The sequence below is a fragment of the Miniopterus natalensis genome, chromosome 9 (genome assembly GCF_054644295.1).
Source record: "Miniopterus natalensis isolate mMinNat1 chromosome 9, mMinNat1.hap1, whole genome shotgun sequence".
NCBI classification, from domain to species: domain Eukaryota; kingdom Metazoa; phylum Chordata; class Mammalia; order Chiroptera; family Miniopteridae; genus Miniopterus; species Miniopterus natalensis.
Window position 1 is genome coordinate 8,360,662 of NC_142089.1, and position 19,947 is coordinate 8,380,608.

Here is a 19,947-nt window from a genome sequence, read left to right on the forward strand (position 1 = left end):
CCCCATGGTCCCTCCCTTCCAGCCCTTCCTCCCCAGGGAACCTCCCTCTGTCCCCTCTGTCTTCATGCCCTTCCTAGGCCTTGCCAGTGTCCCCTGGGCCCTTCTCACCAGGCCAGAGCCAGGCACCCATAGATGGCATGGCCCCTGGCACTGCTAGTCCCAGGAGAGGCGCTGCTCTCCATGACTGGCACCCCGGAGGCCCAGGAGGGGGCTGTGGACAGTGGGAGTGAGTTTCTGTTAACTGCTTTGGGAGAGAAAAAGGATCTTAAGGATGTTTTCTTCTTGGTTTATCAGTTATCTCCTGCCCGAAGCAGTGGGGTGGGGGGGCGGGGGGGTGTCCAATGTCGTTGGCATCTTCAGGCTGGGTTTGGTTTTTGCTTCTGGCAGAATGAGGGTCGTTGTGGACAAGCAGAACCCCAAAGTGCCAGCCTGCGGTTTTGTTTCCAGCCACCTTATTATTTAAGCCAGTGCCGAGTAGGCTTTCTCTTGAACCACCTTTGGGCCACAGTCTCCAAAAGCATCACCTGCTGGGCTCCCAGGTGACGAGTGGAGTTTGGGTTGGGCTGACCGTGTCTAGAGGGCCCCCCACTAGCACATGCCTGCCACGGAAGCACATCCCGAGACTCTGTGTCAGGAGACCCGCCCTGCCAGCCACCTTCAGAAGCTCCTTTGTTTTCTGCAAATTGGGACCAAGGTCCTGCTGATACCCACAGCTGGTACAGGTGCCACTGTCACCAGGGATCCCTTTTCAGAGTCCTCTGGGGGCTCCCCTGCCCAGGGTGAAGGCTGGCTAAATCTTGCCCTGGTGACATCTGGTGCCCTTGTTCCCAGATTTTCAGGTACCAGGGCTCTTGTAGGCCTGGTGGGGCTCATGTAGAGGGTGGGTTTGGGGACCTGGGAGCAGGCAGCCCATGGAGCTAAGTGGCAGGGGAAGGGACTTGGGCAGGATGCAAGGGCTGAGGTTTTGGCTTGGCCATGGCCTAGGGTCTCCCCATGTACCTGTGGCTGTCCCGTGCCCACCACTGTCTCCATTGAGGGAGTTGACTCCAGCCCCATTTTATATTCTGGAAGTTTACAGGTTGTGGTATATCAGCCCAAAGTCATTGGTGTTCTGTTTTGGATTTTTTTCTTAGTTTTCAGATTTTTTTTTAAACAAAGTATTTTTTTAGGTGCGATAACCCAGAAAAGGCCCGTCAGGTGTGTGTGTGTGTGTGTCCTGAACCCCTGACATGGAGGTGGGAGCCTGAGCCCCCAAGCCTGGAGATGAGGGAAGGGACTCCCACCCAGGCGGTATCTAGCCCAGCTGAGGGGCCAGGTCCCTTGCCCCGAGACAGCCCCAGGCCAGCCAAGGGGCTGGGGACACTTTGGATGAGTTGGAGGGTCCCAGCAGGGAGGGTCCCAGCTGGGGGTGGGGGCTGGAGCTTTGGAAGCTGAGCCCCTGTAATGGTGACCTGCCCCACCCTTGGGAGGACATGTGGGATACTTAAGACTGTCACCGACATGATCCCCTTCACTTTGTACTCTGTGTGTATGTCTCCATTTTCTGTGTTTTAATAAATCCTTTGGGAAAGGACTGAATCAAAGTATTTTCCCAGGAATCTCACTGATCTAAGAAGGGGGTGAGGGCTGGGGCGGGGGAGAGAGGTAGGGAAAGGGGATACTGCCTGAAGCCACATCCCACCTGAGAAGATCCAACCTGACAGGGCTGAGGGGCTTGCTGGGAAGGAGGGGCACCCCCAAAAGGGGTGTGCATGCGTGGTGCCTGCCCCTCCCACCTGTACTCCCAAACACCCCCCCCCCCCCCCCGCATCAGAGAAACACTGACCCCCCTCTGACCCCAACCTCTGCACAGCGGCCTCCCAGCAACCAGACAGAGTGTGTTGGGGTGGCTGGGGCACCTCCATTCCTGAATCACTTGGGAGAGATGGGGGGTCTTGGTTCGCAGTCTCTGTCTCTTCCCCAGGCCCATTTCTCCCAATCCACCCTTTGCCCTGGCTTCAGGGGCCCCCATCTGCTGAATGGTGGCAGCTCTCCCACCCCCGCCGACTGCCCAGCCCTGACCCCAGCGCCTGAGCCTGGAAATGAGGCGAGCAGAAAGCCGCAGACCCCATGGGCTTGGGTTTTATTTCGTCATTCCATAAATACGGTGCCGTGTCCCGGCTGAGTGTTGGGAAGCGCGAGGCGCGTGGCAGTCTCGCCTGTGGAGGGAGCGCATTAGCTGGGGAACCGTCGTAAAAAAAACGGGAGAGAAACGCGTAATTTACAAGATGAGCGAGCCCCCCTCTGCCGCTCCGGGCCTCGCGCTGACCACAGATGGGGGGCAGACGGCGGGGGGCTCTGTGTGGCATCAACAAGGAAGAATGACCCCAGCCCTGTCCCTGGGCCTAGTTCCCGTGTCCGCACTCCAGAGGGGCCAACTCTGCTTCAGGGGAGGGGGAGGGGCTGGCAGGGGCCCAGGCCACCCCTTTGGGGCCACCCTTGCCCAGCTCTTCCCTTTCCAGACTCTGACTGCCCTTAGGTTCTGCCCAACTTCTCCCCCACTCTAGCTCCTTCCTAAGTTGGGGGTCTGTCCCCCAGGAAGCAGAGCCCTGTCCCCCCTGCAGTGAGTGCAGAAGCATAGGGCACCTAAAAACCAGGTGGAGGGCAGTGGGGCCCGGACTGAGGCTGCTGGGTCCTGGCTATTTCAGCCTCTGCTGAGCTCAACCCTGGGCTCCCTCTGTTTTACCAACGTGTGGCCAATAGGAGCTCGGCCTCCCCAGGTGTGGCTCATGGGGGCAGCTGTCCCCACCAAGGGCCTGCTGCAAGTCTGGTCCCTGTTAGTGAGGGGTGGGCAATCGGCACACTGGGTGATGGGGTGGCCGCAGGCTGGGTACCTCGGCTGGGACAGGCGTTGCCTACTCCATCCACAGTGAAGCTTGTAGACTATGGGGAAGACCCCCAAAGGCCTGGTCTACGAGGTGGGGAAGGTGTTAGACTCCAGGGTCAGCATAAAGGTCAGGAGTGGAGAAAGCTGCCCCTCCCCACCCCCTTTGCCTTTGGGGCTTTTCTCAAAGCCCTGTTGCCCAGGCCTCAGCCCAGCCAGGGCTGAAGGTAGGCCCTCTGCGAATGGCAGGGAGGAGCCTCTAGGGACAGCAGCTTCTCTGAGGCAGAACAGGCTGTGCCTGCCTCCCGGGGTGAGTGTGAGGGCATGGGGGTCCCGGGGGTCTGGTTAATGCTCCCTGTCCAGGGAAGGGGGCACACAGGGCCCACATAGAGTGGGCTGGCACATATGTAAAGCCTGGCTGGTGCCCCCCACATAGCTGGCAAAGGCTGGGGTACTTCTCAGGACCATGGGGGCTGGGGCTCCAGGCTGCAGGCCTCCTCTTCTCCCCCGTCCCTTCCAGCCCCAAGCTGGGGCTGCAAAGGGGCTGACGGTCCGTCCATCCTGCCCTTCCTCCCTGTCCCCAATCTGCTCCAGGCTGGGGAGTGGTATGAAAGTGACATCCTCGCTTTTCACAGGGTGTGGGGGATTCCAGGGGTGGCACTGCTGCCCATCTGCCCAGGTCACAAGCTCTGAGCACAGACACACTTATCATCCCACGACAGAACACCTCCACCCTGCCTGATTTGAGGCCTCGCAGGGGCGCCTTTCCAGGGAGAGGTTCCTGGAAAGAAGCCCCCATGTTGTGGGGGCTGCTGCTGTGTGCACAGCCCTGGGCATAGCACAGAAGACCCAAGGACCCTCCCTGAAGGGATCTAAGTCTGTTCTCTCTGCAGACTCCAAGGCCACCACCCCAGCAGAGCAGAGGCACCCTCTCCTGTGAGTGGTCAGCAGCCACAGTCCAGCTAAGCATGCACGACCTCAGGGCCTTCTGGGCAAGGACAGAGGGCAGCGGACTAGGTACCTGGCAGGGAGGGCAGGTGGAGCCCTGGAGGGACCTGGGCTGGAGCCCACTCCACAGGCCCCCTGCCAAGTGCTCTGGCAGCCCTGGCCTGGGGCTCATTGGCTGCGCAGGGAGCAAGATGGTGGGGTGATGAACTTGAAATCAGACCCCCAAACTTTTTGTGGGTCCCAAACTGCAGAGGCAATCTCCCTGGATCCCTACCCCTGCCAGCCAGGGAGGAGGTAGGGGTCAAGGGAGAGTACGGGAGGCCCCTCAGAGACCCCCCGGGGCAGGTGATGGTGGAGAAGGGTGGGAAACGCATCTGAAGTCAGGCCCATGGAAAAGAGCATAGAGCCCTTGGTCAGAGGGAGACCCCGTGGGGAGGCCCAGCCCAACACCCAGGGCCCTTCAGGGGGCGCGGGAAGACTAGACCCGGTTTCCTCTTCCCTTCCCCCAACACCAGGTGGGGGTTCTCAGTGGAGAGTCCAGCCCTGCCTGCCCCGGGCCCCGGATCCCGGGCCCGGACTGGTCCAGCCTGGACCGGACTTGAGAGTCTCCAAGAAGGGCCGGGCCGGAGGGGGAAAGCGCGCTGGTTTCTTCGAGGATGAGCAGAGGCTGCAGGCGTGGGTGGGACCACTCGACAGTCCTAATAATCAGAACCGTCTCCCCAGCAGATGTGGGCCCAGCGAAGCAGTGGGTGGTGTTGCAGAGACTTCTGACCTGTTTTCCCCATGGCCTCTGGGCGCCTTGTTCTCTTTTTGATGCAAACCACAGTCTTGACTTGGCTTCAAAACAGCTTAAGCGAGTGGCGGTGAACAGAGACTAGGAGGGGAACGGAAAGTGTCCGGGCCAGCGGGGGGCTTCTTAGGACCTGTAGTCCTTTTTGCTGTAGGGTTTATTGCCCAAAATACTATCGATCTCGTGGATAATGGAAGATGACAGTTTGGGAAGGACCTGTGTGCCAAGACAAGAGCAAATCAGAATCCCACCAAGACCGGCCTGCGGAGGAGGTGGGTGATGAGCTTCCGCCCCGCTGGCCCAGGCCCGGCATCAAGCTCCAGCTGAAGAAGGTGGGCGCCATGCTGCTTTTTTATTCCAGAAGGTTCGGGCAGGGAGAAAGTCTACCCTGGCTTATACTTTGCCTCTCAAACTCCAGAGTGCTCTAGAACCTTCTGGAAGGCATAAAATGCAGACTCTTGGGCCAGACCCCTGATTCCACACCCCAAAGTGCTTTCTCAGCCTTTCCTACCTCGCCCTTCCATGTGACATAACCCAGGGGTGACTGACTCGCTCCCCCTCTCATCCAGTTTACCTGTCAGTTCTGCAGGCCCACCTTCTAAACATTCTGGGTCCACCCACCTCTCCCTTCTCTGACACTGTTGTCACCTCCATCCCCTGTTGTCACTTCCCAGCGCATCTCCCTGCTCCTTGGTCTTCCCTCCACTCAGCAGCCAGAGAGAAGGGGGGACGCTTTTAAGACCTCAGTCAAACCAGGCCCTTACTCTGCTCCAAATTGCAGGGCTCCCACCTCACCCATAATTATCACCAAAGTCTTCAGAGTATCCCAGGGGTCGGCTCATTCCTGCCCCGCCCCCATGCTTGGCTCAGGCCCAAGCCCACCTTGGGCCTTCCATTGGCTGTCCCTGCTGCCTCAACGGTTCTTCCCCCAAATATTTGCACGGCGCACTCCTCACCCTCCAAACCTTTGCTCACATGTCACTTTCTCTCCAAGCCCACCCTGACAGCCCCTTCACCCTGGGCCCATGGCTCTGCCTTCCCAGACACCCTGCTCTTGCTCTAGCTTTTTTTCCCCATAGTGCTTATCTGACACCCGCTCTAATTCCGTTAATTCTCCATGTCAGTGTTTACTGTCTGTTCGGCTAGAATACCAGCTCTTCCAGAGCAAGGCTCTTTGGTGGCCTCCTAATGGAGCCCCTGTGCCTAGCACAGTGCCTGGCACATAGTAGGTGCTCAACAAATATCTGCTGGACAGATAACAGATGGGACCCTGAGCTCTGCCCAAGGGCCCAGCAGGAACCCAGCTCACCTGTATTGCTCCAATGTTCTCCATCAGCTGGTCTGCACTGGAAGCGCCCAGGAGCACGGAGCTGACTCCCTCATTCCTTAGGCACCATGCTGGGGGCAGCAAGACCAGAGGTGAAGGAGACACCCCCCCCTGCAGGTGCCCTCTCTGATTCTGCCTTGCCCCTCAGTGGGCCACAGACACCCAGCCTCTGGATCTGGGGCTGAGGGTGCCTTGGAGGGGCCCGGCTAGTCCAGCGCTCAGCAGTGCTGGGGGAGGGGTGCTGGGGGAGACCTGGCACAGGCTTCCCCCATGTGGAGAGGTGGCCCAAGTGCTCAGAAACCTCCACCCTCTTCCCAGGAATGTGGGACCCCTATCACCCGTGGCTGGCTGGGAAGGGGTGGCCCAGGCATCAAGGGCTCCTGACAGCTCCCAGCCCTACCCCGTTCCCTAGCCCTGTTACCTGTGGCCAGTGCCTCCCCCCGGCCCTGTTACCTGTGGCCAGCGCCTGCCCCCCAGCTCTGTTACCTATGGCCAGCGCCTCCCCCCAGCCCTGTTACCTATGGCCAGCGCCTCCCCCCAGCCCTGTTACCTATGGCCAGCGCCTCCCCCCAGCCCTGTTACCTATGGCCAGCGCCTCCCCCCAGCCCTGTTACCTATGGCCAGCGCCTCCCCCCAGCCCTGTTACCTGTGGCCAGCGCCTCCCCCCAGCCCTGTTACCTATGGCCAGCGCCTCCCCCCAGCCCTGTTACCTATGGCCAGCGCCTCCCCCCAGCCCTGTTACCTATGGCCAGCGCCTCCCCCCAGCCCTGTTACCTATGGCCAGCTGCGGGAGGGTGCAGCCCAGGCGCTCGGCAATGGCCTGCAGCTCCTTCAGCTTGGCCTGTTGGCGCCGGCCCTCCTCGCTCAGGATCTTGTCCTTTAGCCACTGGTAGCCCTGGTTGGGGGTGGGGAAGAACACAGCCCACAGGTGAGGGCGGGACCCCCGGTGCAGATGGCTGATGACTTGAAGCCAGGGCAGTACCCGGCCCTGCCCCCAGAGGTTGGAAGGGTGGGACCTGCACTCTGAAGCCCTGTGTCTGTGGGGAGGCCGCTGAACCAGGGCAAGGAGTTGACCTTCCCTTCCCTCACCTTCTCCCAGGAGGGGGGGGTGTCCCTAGGAGAGATACTGCTGTCTTTGGTCCAGCACTGAGGGGGTGCAGTCTCCCTACCCCCATTCTCGGAGTTGCAGTGCCTCACAGTGGCTCCCTGACCTTGCAGTGGGCTGGGGAGGCGTGAGGGCTCCAGGCCACCTGCCCTTGAACCTGGGGCCTGGGGCTCCAGGGCTGGATCTGCCTGATCCTTGGCCCCCAGACCCTGCATTCTGGAGACTCCTTGAGTCCCCTCTCTAGACGTCTGTGGGGGGGGGAGCTGTCCTAGAGAGCTACCTCTGAGTGACAACTGAACAAGCTCTGCAGCCCAGAGCAGGCGTGTGTGCGTGTGGTGTGTATGGGTGTGTATGGAGGGAGGAGCATCCCAAAGCACATGTGGCCCCAGCCCAGGCTGTGAATGTTGAACTGAAGGTGGGTAACTGTTCTAGCCAGGGCTCCAAATTCCCATAACCTGAACCCCCTTGCAGGCAGAGGCCCAGGGAAGGGCGCCCAGCACCAAGGTTATCTGCCCAAAGGCATCGCCTCTACAAAACGCCCATCCCTTGCCTGTCCCCTCCCCAGCCCAATCCCTCCTTTACCTTCAAGGAGGCCCTGGAGTAGGGCGGGATGCCGCTGTCATACTTTCCAGAAACGATGCCGCAGGCCAGAGGGGACCAGGTCATGGCACCCACTCCTGGGAGAGGAAAGCCAGGCCAGGTGACGCCCTGGGCCCCTGGAGTGGGGGTGCAGGAGACAGGCCAGGACCGGGGGGGTGGGGGGTGGGGGAGAGGGCTGTGCAGGGGGTGGGGTAATGGGGGACAGGGTGCCCACCAATCTTGTGGAAGAGCTCAGGCAGCTGCACCTCCACCTTCTCTCGCTGGAACATGTGGTACTCGGCCTGCTCGCAGATGGGCGGGATCAGGTTGAACTGCCGGGCTACCGAGTAGGCTTCCTGAGGATGCAAAGGGGGCGAGGTGGTCCCTGTGGTGTGGGGGCTGCCCAGGCAGCAGGGAAGAGATACAAAGGCATCCCAGGGAAGGACTGGCCCACCTACCCCTCCCCACTTCTCAGCTTTCCAGGGAGCCTGTTAGGTTCCCACCATGAGGTGGGAAAAGGGGTGGCTGAAGGAATTGAGGGGTAAGTACAATCCAGTAGTGAGACTTGGGTTCTGGCATTACTGGCCAGGTAGCCTTGGGCAAGGGCCTCACCCCTCTGGGCCTCAGCTTCCCCTTCTGTTGTAAAGGCCAAATGAGCCAGTGGTGTTTGCAGCCCTCAAGACAGTGCCTGGCACGAGCAGGGAGCACTCAGTGCATGCTTGCTGCATGGTTACTGTTTTTGTCATGGTTGTCACTCCAGGGCCCTGGACCTGGGATGATGCCACTGGCAGAAAATGGTCAGTGAGGAGGGAGAGTGGCTGGCATCAGCCCACTTCTGGAACTTGGAGCTTAAGGCCTTAATTCCGCAGATCAGATTGTCAAAGAGCCAGGGCCGATGTCTGCAGACAGGCCCCTGGGGAAGCCCTGTCTGCCAGCCTGGGAGGCCCTTTCCCCTCCAGGTAGAGACTCAGTGAAATGGGGAGAAGATGCTTCAGAAGTATGCCAAATGCTCATTAATGCCACAGCCAAAGCTGATGATGCGAGGGGCTGCTAGGGTTGTGTTTCACTAGAAATGAAAATCCTGCTTAATTTTTTTTTTTTTAATTGATCTTAGGGAGAGGAAGGGAAAGAGAGAGAGAGAGAAACATCAATGTGAGCAAGAAACATGGATTGGCTGCCTGCCAAATTTGCCCTGACTTGGGATGGAATCAGCAACCCAGGTATGTGCCTTGACCAGGAATTGAACCCGCCACCTTTTTGGTGCACAGGATAACGCTCCAACCAACTGAGCCACACCAGCCAGGGCACAAAGCCCTTAAATCTAACGGCACCTGGAAGATCAAGACAGCTCAGTGCCAGGGCCTGAGACTTGTCACTTGAGCTCCAGGACCTCTGCTAAGAGCTTCACACTTGCTCTGATAATCCTCAGCACAGCCTCATGAAGGGGAGGTCATGCTCGCAGTCCTGTTCTACAGGTGGAGAAAGTAAGGCTTAGAGAGGTTAAGCTCCTGTCTTAATACAGATAAATGCCACCCAGTGCTGAAGCCAAGACCTCTGTCTATAAGGCCTGCAGCCAGGACTGCCACACTTCACAGTTATCTGTGCCTCTGGGACCAATAGCCCTGAATCTGCCGGAGCCCCGGGATCTCCATCCACAGAGCGGGGCAGGAGCCCATGCCTGTGGACCCCCACACACCCGAGGTCACCTTACCATGATCTCCATGGAGCTCCAGCGCGACGTGCCCCAGTACATGGCCATCCCCTGGTTGATGACGTGGGTCATGGCACGCACGGTCTCTGTCATGAGAGAAGGGGAAACCACAGGTTGGGGGATGGCCAGGGGCCCAGGGCCCAGCTTGGGAACATTCTGCAAATACAGGCGAGGCGCTGGGAGCAGGGACAGGGTGCTGCAAAGACGTCTTGCAAGCAGTGTACTTCCTGGCTCCGAGGTCAGGTGTGGCAGGGGATCTTCAGGGCGACAGAAAAAAGTGAACCTCATTCCAAAAACCTGGTCTTGAAAATGACTTCCCCTAATAGTTACAAGTCATATAGAATCCTTGAAAAATGCGTTCTGGATGGACTGGGATGTTTCTGTGGCAGATTAGAGGGATGAGGGCAGATGAGACCAAAGAATGTGGTTCCAGAGTCTAGAAGTGGGGAGTTCTCTAGTCCAGGGAAGAACCAGGGAGCCTGATCCTCAAGCAGAACCAGGTAACAGGTCAGGATCACAGACAGATTGGGGGAAGACAACAGGAAGCAAACGCAGTGTTTGCCTGTTTCTGGTCTGCTACTTTGGGCTATTCCCATCCTCAGTGGGATCTGGAGAATTGAAGGGAGAAGTGTAGATGGCATCTGTAGGGACAAAGGACATGGCGTGGGGCCCTGGATGGCCCTAAGGCTGGAGCTCCCTTCGTGTCCAGGAGAGCTAGAGACATGGACAGCCCCATGTGGGCCAGGCCCCTGCTTCTCAAGTCAGCCCCATCCCAGGCGGGAGTGTGTCCCCCAGCACAGGACAGCGGTGGCTTCTGCTCCTAGCAAGATGGGGATCTGGGTGACCCTCCTGTGAAGGCCCAAGGCCTACAGCAGAACGGTCACAGTCTCTACATACTCTGGAAACGAACTGAAGACTGGACAGCGGAGAATCGCAAAGTCACTGAGACCCCAGGCCTTCCTTTTAAATGAGAGAAGGGAGCCTCCCCCGCCTGCACAGTGGATTCTTCCTAAGACTCAAGAAAGGTTCTGAGAAATAAAAACCTGCCAGGTTTCGTTCCTTCCTAGGCTGTTTCAGCTCATGGGGATGTTGGAGCTTTTAAAACAGAACTTGGCCTCAAATTTTTAAGTTTCCAATGTCTCAGCCTTGCAGGGTGAGACCTGCTCCCCAGATTTCTCCCAGGCCCCATACAGTGCTTGCAAGTCCGACTGCCCGAGGCAGTGTGGGAAGTAGAGTTGACGAACAAGTGTTTCTAAAACAAAGCATGACACTGACCCCTGGCCAAGGTCCCCTTTTTAAGCAGAAGGCTAAGGTAGCTGGGGCTTCTGGGGTGGTGGCCTCAGTGGGCGTGTGCCCAAGACCCCTAAAAATTCACACCCGGGCCTCCACGCCTGCAGGCCAAGCCCCGTCCTCCCTTCCTTCCAAGGTCAGGGACTGGGCTCCTCTTTGCCCATCCCAGGGAGGAGGGCTGGCTGGCAGGGGAGTCTGGACCCCACTTGGACCACCAATGGGTCACCACTTTGCTGACACAGGTGGACGTGAAGGCCAATAGTGTCGGCTGGAGAGGCTTGAGGGTCCCAGGAAGATACCTGCCCACATCCAAACCCCAAGTCCCGGTGCCTGGCCTGACTGCCTGCGGGTTCTTTAGAAACACTCTTGGGGTACCTGCAACCATGCAGCATAAGTGCCCAATTCTTTTCAGCCAAGGCTTAAGACCACATGCTGGAGAGAGGGAAGCTGAGGACACCCCTGTTCCCAGCCTGTCTCCCGGGCACAGCTCCCTCCTAACGGGGACGGCACAGTGCAGTGCCCTTCCATGCAGAGGGGAGTCCCCTGGCGCCTGGGAGTAAAGGCCACACTGGCAGCCTGCAAGAGCCTGCAGCTGGCCCTGGAGGGCAGGGGTCCTGGGCAAAGGCTCCTGGGTTCCCCAGGGTCCCAGGCAGTGGCAGGCTGGGCGTGAAGCCCACACAAAGGGGCATGGCGCCCTGCGCTTCTGCCCAACGGTGATGTTGGTGGCCTCAGAAACAGGGACAATTAGGAACAACTGCCCTTCGCCTCAATATTTAATGCCGTTTGACAGAAGCAGGACCAAGTCCATGCAGCTGCTGCCAAGACCCCTGGCAACTCCTGCCATGTCACAAATAATACATGGGAGGGGTCAGGTGGCAGTGCCAGTTGGCAGGCAGGAGCCCTGCCATCATGGAACACAGCCCAGTCCCCAGGGAGACCCACGCCTGCCCGTGGTGTGGGGTCCTGGGGGCCCTTAGCTTAGGGGTGGGAAGAGGCCACCCAGGGCTAGAGGCTGCTCCAGGGCTCGAGTTTCCCGGCTCACACAGGTATTCTTCAAGGGGGACAATGCTGCACTCCAGTGGGGAGGTCAGGCCACACAGCAAGGGGTGAGGATGGCAAGTGGCCCAGCCCTCCCAGGGACATGAGTGCCGCACCAGCCGGGATGCTCGCGGAGGAGCCTGCGTGCTGTGTGCGGGGCGGCTCGGGCTGGCTGAGGCAGGAGCTTAGCAGACATGAACTATGGCGAAGATAAGACCTGTGGGGGCCACATATTCTGGGGTCTCCGGCGTGTCTGCTCCAGTGGGGACCTGCCCCCCGTCCTCCCCCGCCCATCCAGGGTCAGGGTTTCAGGCACTGATCACAGCATCCCCAAATCAGGAGGAGGCCTGGCAGCCAGCCCCGAGGATCCAGGATCGCAGCAACGTCAGGCGGGGCGGGGGCATGCACAGGACGGGGCCTGGGCGGGGCTTTTCCCTCACTTGCAAGATGTTCTCAGAGGGCACTTTATTTTCCCCTATGCATTTTATGGAGAAGTTTGTCATCAGGGGGAAAGAGTCGTGTAAATAAAATCACTGTCTCATAAAATGCAGCTTGGACACGAAAGTCAATAGTCGGGCTGAGGGTACTGGGTACCTTCTATGATGAATGTCCTGGACTTGGAGGAACTAAATGGGTCCCCTGGTGATAAAAGAAAGATTTAAAGAGACCAGAGTTTATAGCTGTGGGAACATGGGGAGGCGCGGGATGACAAAGGGCACGGGGGAGGCACAAATCACTTGCGCAAAATACTCGTTTTGTTAAAAAATAAAAAACCCAAGCACATATCTATACACACACGCACGCGTGCATGGTATATATATATATTATATATATATACACATAAAATATATATATATATATATCTCAACAAATGAAGAAAAAAATAACTGAACACAACTGAATTTCCCAAGTCCCTGAAGCAGGAAAGCACAAATGAGAAGAGGCCCGAAGCAGGAGGTTACGGGAGGGGCGGAGATCGTGGGAATCAAAAGAATAAATAAGCGCCTAAGAAACCAAAACCGCTTCGCAAAGCCCTGTGAGCTTTTTCTCCTCTAAGTGACAGAGCAAAAGAGCCCGAAGCCTCCCGGAGAAGGTAATTGAAAAGAAGGAAACAAGTCATCATATTGTGACTTCATTTAGCTACAAAATATTAACAGCTGAGAGGAGAGAACATTCCATACAGTTCTCAGCCCAGAAGGGCAGGGAATGGGGTTGGATCAGGCGGGGACCCAGGTGTGCCGGGGTGCGCTGGGGAGGCGGGGTCTGCGGCGGAGCTCAGGCCCTCCCTGCCGGCTCCCCCCCCCCCCGACCCCTCCCTGGCCTGGCCTCCTGACCATCGGCCTGGGTGCCCAGCGGGGCCTGCGCGGGCGGCCCTCAGGGCCTCGGGTTCAGACCTCTGGCCAGCGGGCAGAGCACCTACCTTCCATGGGTGTGTTGGGGTCCGGGCGGTTGGCAAACACCACGTCCACATACTCGAGCTGCAGCCGCTCCAGGGAGGCCTTCAGACCTGGGGGAGGAGTCGGGAGGGATGGTCAACATCACAGACTAGCCTGGGCCCTCCCCGAGCCAGAGACGAAAGGAACGAGGTGGGCGAGGTGGTCCGGGGACACGTGTGGGCCATTGCCACCCGGGGTCGTGGAAAGCCAGATGTCCTGTGACAGAATGAAGGGGGACCCTCCTCGGTTTCCTGGTGGCCGGTGGGGTAACTGGGAGGGCTAGGTTATCCAACACGGAGTGGGAGGGACATGTGGCGTCTCCCGCACCCGAGGCCGATGGCATCTGAAATGCATGCCCTGAACCAGCGCCTGGCAATGGGTCAGGACAGAGCTGCAGGGTGGGGCGTTGGGCTGGGGACGGGCAGGGGCAGGGCCCGCGGCAGGGCCTCCCGGTCATCTGATTGTGGAGGAAAATGAGCGTGGATAGAAGTTGGAAGACAGTAAAAACACAGCATGAGAGACGTGCGGGCCGGCCTCTCGCTGTGCTCCCGCAGGCCGAGCCCCTCGGGGTGTGTCTGACATCCCCCCTCACCCGGGTGCACCCTGCCCCCAGTGACCACAGGCGGGCGCTCTCACTGTGCTGAGTCAGAGGCCCTGGGCAGTGATGTCCCTCACGCACGGTCAGCACTGAATGGAAACCCAGGCTTGGCCGTGTCCTCCCTGGAGGCAACACTGTCCATCCCAGGATGACACCGGCTCCACCCTGCCCACAGCCCTGCCGCCTCCCTCATGACACAGAGGAGGGGGTGGTACAAGAGCTCTGGGTGTCCCCAGGCCTGGGGCCCTGTGCCTATCATGGGAAGGGGGTGGGGGTGTATATCCCCATTTTTGCATCCAGGGAGGACCCTGTGGGTTTAGGCCCCCGTGGAGCCCGAGCCCCTCACCTTCTATTATGTGCTTCCTGGAAAGGCCCCTCTCGGTCTCCGCTCTGAAAAACAGGCCGACAGCGTGCGCAATGTTGCAAGCGGTTTGGGGGAAAATGTTTATGATGCAAATGTTAGGTGAGAAAAGCAGGTCAGCCCGTGCCACGTGCGCTCTGAGTCCACTTTGGGGATGAAACCAGGAGGCTACAGGGGTGTAGTCACACAGGTGGGAGGCCTGGGCTGCTCCCCAGCTGTCCTGGGGAGGAGGGGTGGCAGTGGGGATGGAGGGAGGCTTCTGTTTATCAATTTGCTCTTCTGCTTGCCTGGATTTTTTTTTAAAGATTAAGAATGAACTGTATTTCTAATTCCCACGAAACTGATTTTGTTCAGCGCCAGAGAGAATATGGGACTAGACACCTGGAGGCTGAGAAGGGTGGGTGTTCTGTGGCCCAGGGGACGTAGGGTGGTTTGGACAGTTCACGAGTCATCTCTGTTTTCCAGGATTTTAGAATGTTACCTTTGTAATCAGAAAAAAATAACAAATCCATGAAAGTAAAAATAAAAATTAAACAAGGTTTGAATAAAAGACAAACTCAGCCGAAGCTGCTTTTCTGGAATTTGATGTCCCTTCCTAGGGACAGGCGCCAGCCAGGGCAGACGACTGCACCAATGCCAGCCCACCCGCGCCTGGCACCCGGGGACAGGAAACGGCAAGGGCCTGGCTCCTGTCCTCCAGCCTGTTCAGGATGACGACTGCCCTCTCCCCACCCCGAAGCCTCCTCAATCAGGGGTGTCGGCTGGGCTCAGGGCTGCGGCCACTGGACCTGACCCCCACCAGGAGCATAGCCTGTGGCTACACCTACTTTCCTCCCCAGAATATCTTGGTGGTGATGACCAGGCTGGATCGTCTGTGGACAGAGGAGAAGGAAGGGTGTTACTAGACGTGGCCTCTTGGGGGAGACCTCCCACCCCAACCATCTTCAGCTCTCACACAGGGGTCCTCATACGCTTCTGATCTGGGAGCACTGGCGTGAAATGGGGAACCTCTCTGTCATTCAATGTTCTTGTGTTGAGCCTGGGTCCTGGGACTCCCCATGGCGTCAGGAGACAACCTCTGGCTACAACTAACCAACCGCGTGGATGCGACTCCCCAACCGTGGAACTGTAAGTCGGGTATGCAGCCCGAGGGAGATGGCCCCAGAGGAGGCACATTCAGGGGAATGATGGGGTACGTGGCTCAGGGACTAGGAAACAGGCTGAGGGAGGGGCAGGGGCAGGCTTAAGGGGGTCAAGTGTAGGACTGGGGCCATGGAGAGGCTCAGGTGGGTAGCGCGAGCCAAGGATGGGAGGACACAAGGGGCCAAGCATCCCATTGACAGTGTACCGGAGAATCTGTGTGGGACACCGGCAGGGGAGGGAGAGGTTGGGGCCGCAGGACCGGGGATGTGAGGGCGGCTCGAGGATGCTGAATTGGGGTGGCTGAGAGGGACAGGTGGGGGACAGTGACGGGTCTTCCCAAGGGAGGGGGTGAGAATGACCCCTGTGGCTGTGCCCTCCCCCCAGGGCTGCTCAGGAAATAGCCCCACAATGCACAGGCATAGGCCCCGGCTTCACCTCCAGGCAGAACCAGGACCTAATGCTTCTCCTGTGCATTCACCTAAGACATAATCAGGGGACTTGCTAATACGCGCCATTTCCTTTCATTAGGGAGCCAGGAGGAATTTATTTTGGGATCAATTAGAGCCACAAAGAAACAATTTGTTGGGGCAAGAGGAGTGCCAGTCACCCATGTAGGCGCTGGGAGGGGGAGGCCCAGCTTTGTAACAGTTTCTGACATTCCTGAAAATAAAGAGTCCCAGGCCACAGGGTATGTCTGTCACTGCAGATAAAGCCGACCTCGGGGGTGGGGGGTGGGGGCAAAGGGCAGGCAATTGCTCAGCCTAGCCTGTCCCAGGAGAGTGGGAACTCTGCCTGATGGGACATCAGGCTCCTGACCTGCTTCCTGGGGGCCAGCTCAGGGGGACATGGTGGGTCCGGAGGTGAAGATCAGCCTTAAGAGCAGCTACTTCCCAGGTGTGACTTGTCTGGCCCTGGGATGAGTGGTGTTTTACAGACTAGGGCTGGTTGAGCTTCTGGACAGCCCTACCAGGGAGACGGGACAGTGGTCCCTTTACAAGGTGGGGACTCTGCACCCCTCTCCTTTTGGCAACACCCCTGCTGCACCCAGGGCCATCAGGACGTTCTCATGGCCAGCTCTTTTTTGGCCTAACCCAAGTCCACTTTGCAATCCAGGACCCTGGCCCTCTGAATCCCTGTGGACAAGCTGGGTCAGAGGTGGAAGGGGCAGAGTTGGGGTGTGAGGGCCTCCACCTGACTTCCCTCTCAAGCGGAGACTCTTCCTGTCTTAGAGAACTGAATCTGGCACCTCACTTGGCTACTCCTCACCACAGCCCCTGGCTCCTTGGGGGTGGCCGCCCCCAGTGTGAACCTCCATCCCTTTGGAGGAAGCTCGGGGCTGCCTCATTGTGGGACATTCTGGGACATCCTTGCCTTCCCAGTGAGAAAAGTTCTGGGACTTCCAGGTCTTAGAGAGATGGGCTGGCTGCACAACCCTGGGCACTCCCCTGGTAAAAAGGACAGGAGAGCAAGGGGACCCAAGTCAACGCTCACCTGGGTGGCCTGACTACCCAATCCTGGACCCCGGAGTGTGGCTGCCTCTCAAGGAGCCCCCTTCCCTCCCACTGGCTCCTCCAGGCTCTTCCCTGTGTGTGCGCCCTGGACACCGACCATAGAGAGCAGGCATTACCTCCATCCCTTCTTCTTAATGATGTTCCCCAAAACCACTTCAGCCCTGCAAAAAAGACCAGACATGGAGATTTCACTACAGCGAAGCAAAAATATCAAACCCTGCCCCACATGACAACTGGCCATCTAGTCCCCTTGCGGGGGGAAATGTCATTAGGACTAGAAAGCCAGGCCTGCCTTGGCTTGGGCAGCTCAGAGAGCGGAGTGGCTGTTATTCGCCCAGAAGGTGGCTGTGGCACGTGTCCCTGCGCGCCTTGACTGAGCCACGGTGGCTCTGGCTCTTGCAGGGCCGGAAGGAGCCAAAGTCCCGCTAGGTAAGGCCAATAGCATCCTGTTCCCCGGGGCCACTGGAAATTCTCCTGGGAAAGTGCTGGCAACGTTACATGGGCAAAGTTTCCAGACAAGCATGTTTTAAAAAGGTAAATTATTCATCTGTTTTCAGAGACAGCCGACATGTACTCAGGGCAGGGGCTGGGTTTCAGGCAGAGTGCTTGCGGGTGTGCGTGTATGTGTGTGGGTGTGTCCTCTGGTTTCTTGCTTTTGAATAGGACAGACAGATGCCCTGCTGACCACTGTCCGCTCTGTTTGGTGTCCCTGGGAGCCCTGCACCAAACTTGGGCCAGCTGGCATCATGGGCACTGTTCCAGCCCCGCTTGGCACTGCAGTGATGGATTTGACTTTTTAATTTTTAACTTTTAAGAACTTTTTGCTTGTAGCAAAATGTTTCTGAGTAAAAGCAACTGGGAGAGGCTGATCCATACCCAGTGCTCCCTTCCAGCTATAAAAGCTGAGTCATCCACTCAGAAATAATGGGCTCTCCTTTGCAAGCTGCTTGGCAGACACGCTGAAAGCTTTCGTCTGTGGTCAGGATGCAGAAAGCCACTCAGCCTGGGCCTCTTCCTTTAGTCCTTGGTACCTCATTTGTGGGACAAAGGACCAGGAAAGGAGGGAGAGAGAAGCAAGCTGTGGTCCTGGGGTTATAGGAACTGTAGACAGAGTTAAACAAAGCCTGTTGCTTATGGCCGTGGATTTGGTGAGAGCACAGAAGTCCTGCAGCTCTCTGGAAAGTGCCCAAATTAGCGTCAGCATGAGAAGCAGGGGGACTCAGGAAGCTATGCGACTGGCACTCTGGTTAGCGGGAGGGACAGCGCTGGCCTACCACCCCTGGAGCTGCCTGGCAGCTTGCCCCGAGCAGCTTCTCCTCGCCTGTCCCTTGGCACAGTGCCCAGCTTCCTGGTGTGGGTGGATGGGGGGTGAGCGGGCAGGTTCAGAGGCCGGCGGAGTGAAGGGCAGGTTGAGGGCAGTGGGCTGTAGGGGCACCAATAACCCACAGGAAGCTGCTCCCCGAGTCCTCAGCTTCTGCCAAGGGGCTTCCGAGAGGCCCTGCGGCTGCCCAGGATCCAGTATGCTTGTCCCGAGCATGCCCACCCTGGGGGAAGTGGAAACAGTGACACAGAGTGTGGTTGCTGGGAAATGTGTGCACAGGAGCTGGGCCATCGGCAGCTGCAGGAGGCTGCACAGAGCTGTCCCCGCATACCCTCGTGGCAGCAAAACCACAGGTACAAGGCAGGAATCAGGCTAGGGTGCTCGGAATGGGGCAGGGGCTGTGGGCATGGCTTCTGCATTGGGCCTCCCCACCTCTGACCCTTCACTGTAGCGCATCTGTCTGGAAATCATTTCACTTTGATGGGAAACGGCTGCCAGTTTGGAGGAGTTGAGAGCGGCTGTGGTGTCAGGAGGGGCAGTGAGCTGCTGATGAGGTTTGCGGGAAATTTGAGGGTCCCAGTGGAGGCCCCCAGAGCTGTCAGATCCCCAGACCTTGAGTCAGGGCTCGAGTAGAGGCCCAGCTGCTTTGGACCCCATTACAGGCTGCAGGCGATAACCCAGAGCCCTGTGAGGCAGGTGCTGGCCCCGAGGCCACAGTACAGCCAGCTCTGCCCATGGGAATGTGGCTCTCCCCAGGCAGGAGGGGACAGAGGGAGGGCGAAAGAGCCAACAAATGACTTCACAAACAAAAGTTGACTTTTGGAACCCCGATGCTGGAGAGTGGATGATTTGATTACAGCCAGTCCTTAAAACTGAAGCCAGCAGCCTTGGCTAAGGAGGGCTTTTACATAATTAAGTAGGAAAGTTCACTGCCAAGAAGGGAAAGGCTTCCTACAGTGCTCAGCTCGACAGATCCTGCTCTCCCCAGCTCCAGACGCCCCGATTCCCTGCAGCCCTAATTGCACTATTAAGACATGAAAATGTCAGGTGTGTGGGGCTGGCGGCAGGTCACGATGGGCACGGCAGGAGAGCCCCGGCTGACAGCTTAATCTCAGCCCTCCTCGCCCAGCACAGCATCTTTGGCACCAAAGGGACTGAGGTCATCTTGGTGTGTGGACACATGGGGAGTTTAGTAAGTGACCGAGTGTCTAAGTGTTCTGCGAGTCCGGCCCCATGAAAACAACACGTCCTCCAGCCATTTAGAGTTTAGAAAAGCGGGCAGGGTGGGATGAGAGCCACAGGGAAAAGAGCTCGGGCTCTTCCCAGGGGAGCCGTGGCTGCACCACTTTTTCCCACGAGAAAAGGCACGTACTTGCCAGCTGCGTAGACTTCGGCGGTATCGAAGAGGTTGATGCCGTTGTCGTAGGCCAAGGTCATTAGCTGTTCTGCCATCTGAAAGGAGAAAGGAGCAGCTGGCTGGCGGCACTATCCTGTCGCCCGGTGGGGGGTGCCCAGAGGCCCAGGCCCCACGCTGGCTAACAAGGCTCTGCCTCTGGATTCCTGTACATTGCCTTCCTTCCGACATGGGCTTAGCAAGGAACACGAAGTTCCAGATGGGGCTATCCGTCAGGAAAGCCGGGTGGGCCGTGCTCCTCTGCAGCCCACCAGGGTCCTTGCTTCCTTGCGGCGCCAACCCCGCTGGCTCAGACCCAGCAGGCAGCCAGCTGACGACTAAAGCCCAGGCATTCTTCATCTGAACAGGGCGAGCTGGGCCCCTCATACTTGACATATTGATTTTTTTGGACACTAACTGTAAGATTTAACACGAAAACGCTGCTTGCTCCTGAGCTCAATCATTTTCACCTGCCAGGACCTTTTGGAGTCCTGAATCAGTCATCTGTTGTATCCACTGTCCTCCCAGCTTTG

At 58.2% G+C, this 19,947-nt stretch overlaps 1 protein-coding gene across 3 annotated transcripts in view; it reads right to left on the reverse strand.

The window, feature by feature from the left end:
* Positions 1-2,105: 2,105 nt before the first annotated feature.
* Positions 2,106-19,947, reverse strand: part of KCNAB2 (potassium voltage-gated channel subfamily A regulatory beta subunit 2) — a 38,830-nt gene continuing 20,988 nt past the window's right edge. For all 3 annotated transcript variants that reach the window (XM_016214689.2, XM_016214688.2, XM_016214690.2), the window contains 11 exons: positions 19,394-19,473; positions 16,817-16,861; positions 14,874-14,918; positions 14,032-14,075; positions 13,072-13,158; positions 9,324-9,409; positions 7,848-7,968; positions 7,616-7,710; positions 6,703-6,823; positions 5,911-5,999; positions 2,106-4,817 (listed from right to left, as the gene is read on the reverse strand). In XM_016214689.2, coding sequence (XP_016070175.1) covers positions 4,728-4,817; positions 5,911-5,999; positions 6,703-6,823; positions 7,616-7,710; positions 7,848-7,968; positions 9,324-9,409; positions 13,072-13,158; positions 14,032-14,075; positions 14,874-14,918; positions 16,817-16,861; positions 19,394-19,473 — 903 coding nt within the window. In that variant the 3' untranslated portion in view covers positions 2,106-4,727. The remainder of the gene's footprint in view (positions 4,818-5,910; positions 6,000-6,702; positions 6,824-7,615; positions 7,711-7,847; positions 7,969-9,323; positions 9,410-13,071; positions 13,159-14,031; positions 14,076-14,873; positions 14,919-16,816; positions 16,862-19,393; positions 19,474-19,947) is intronic.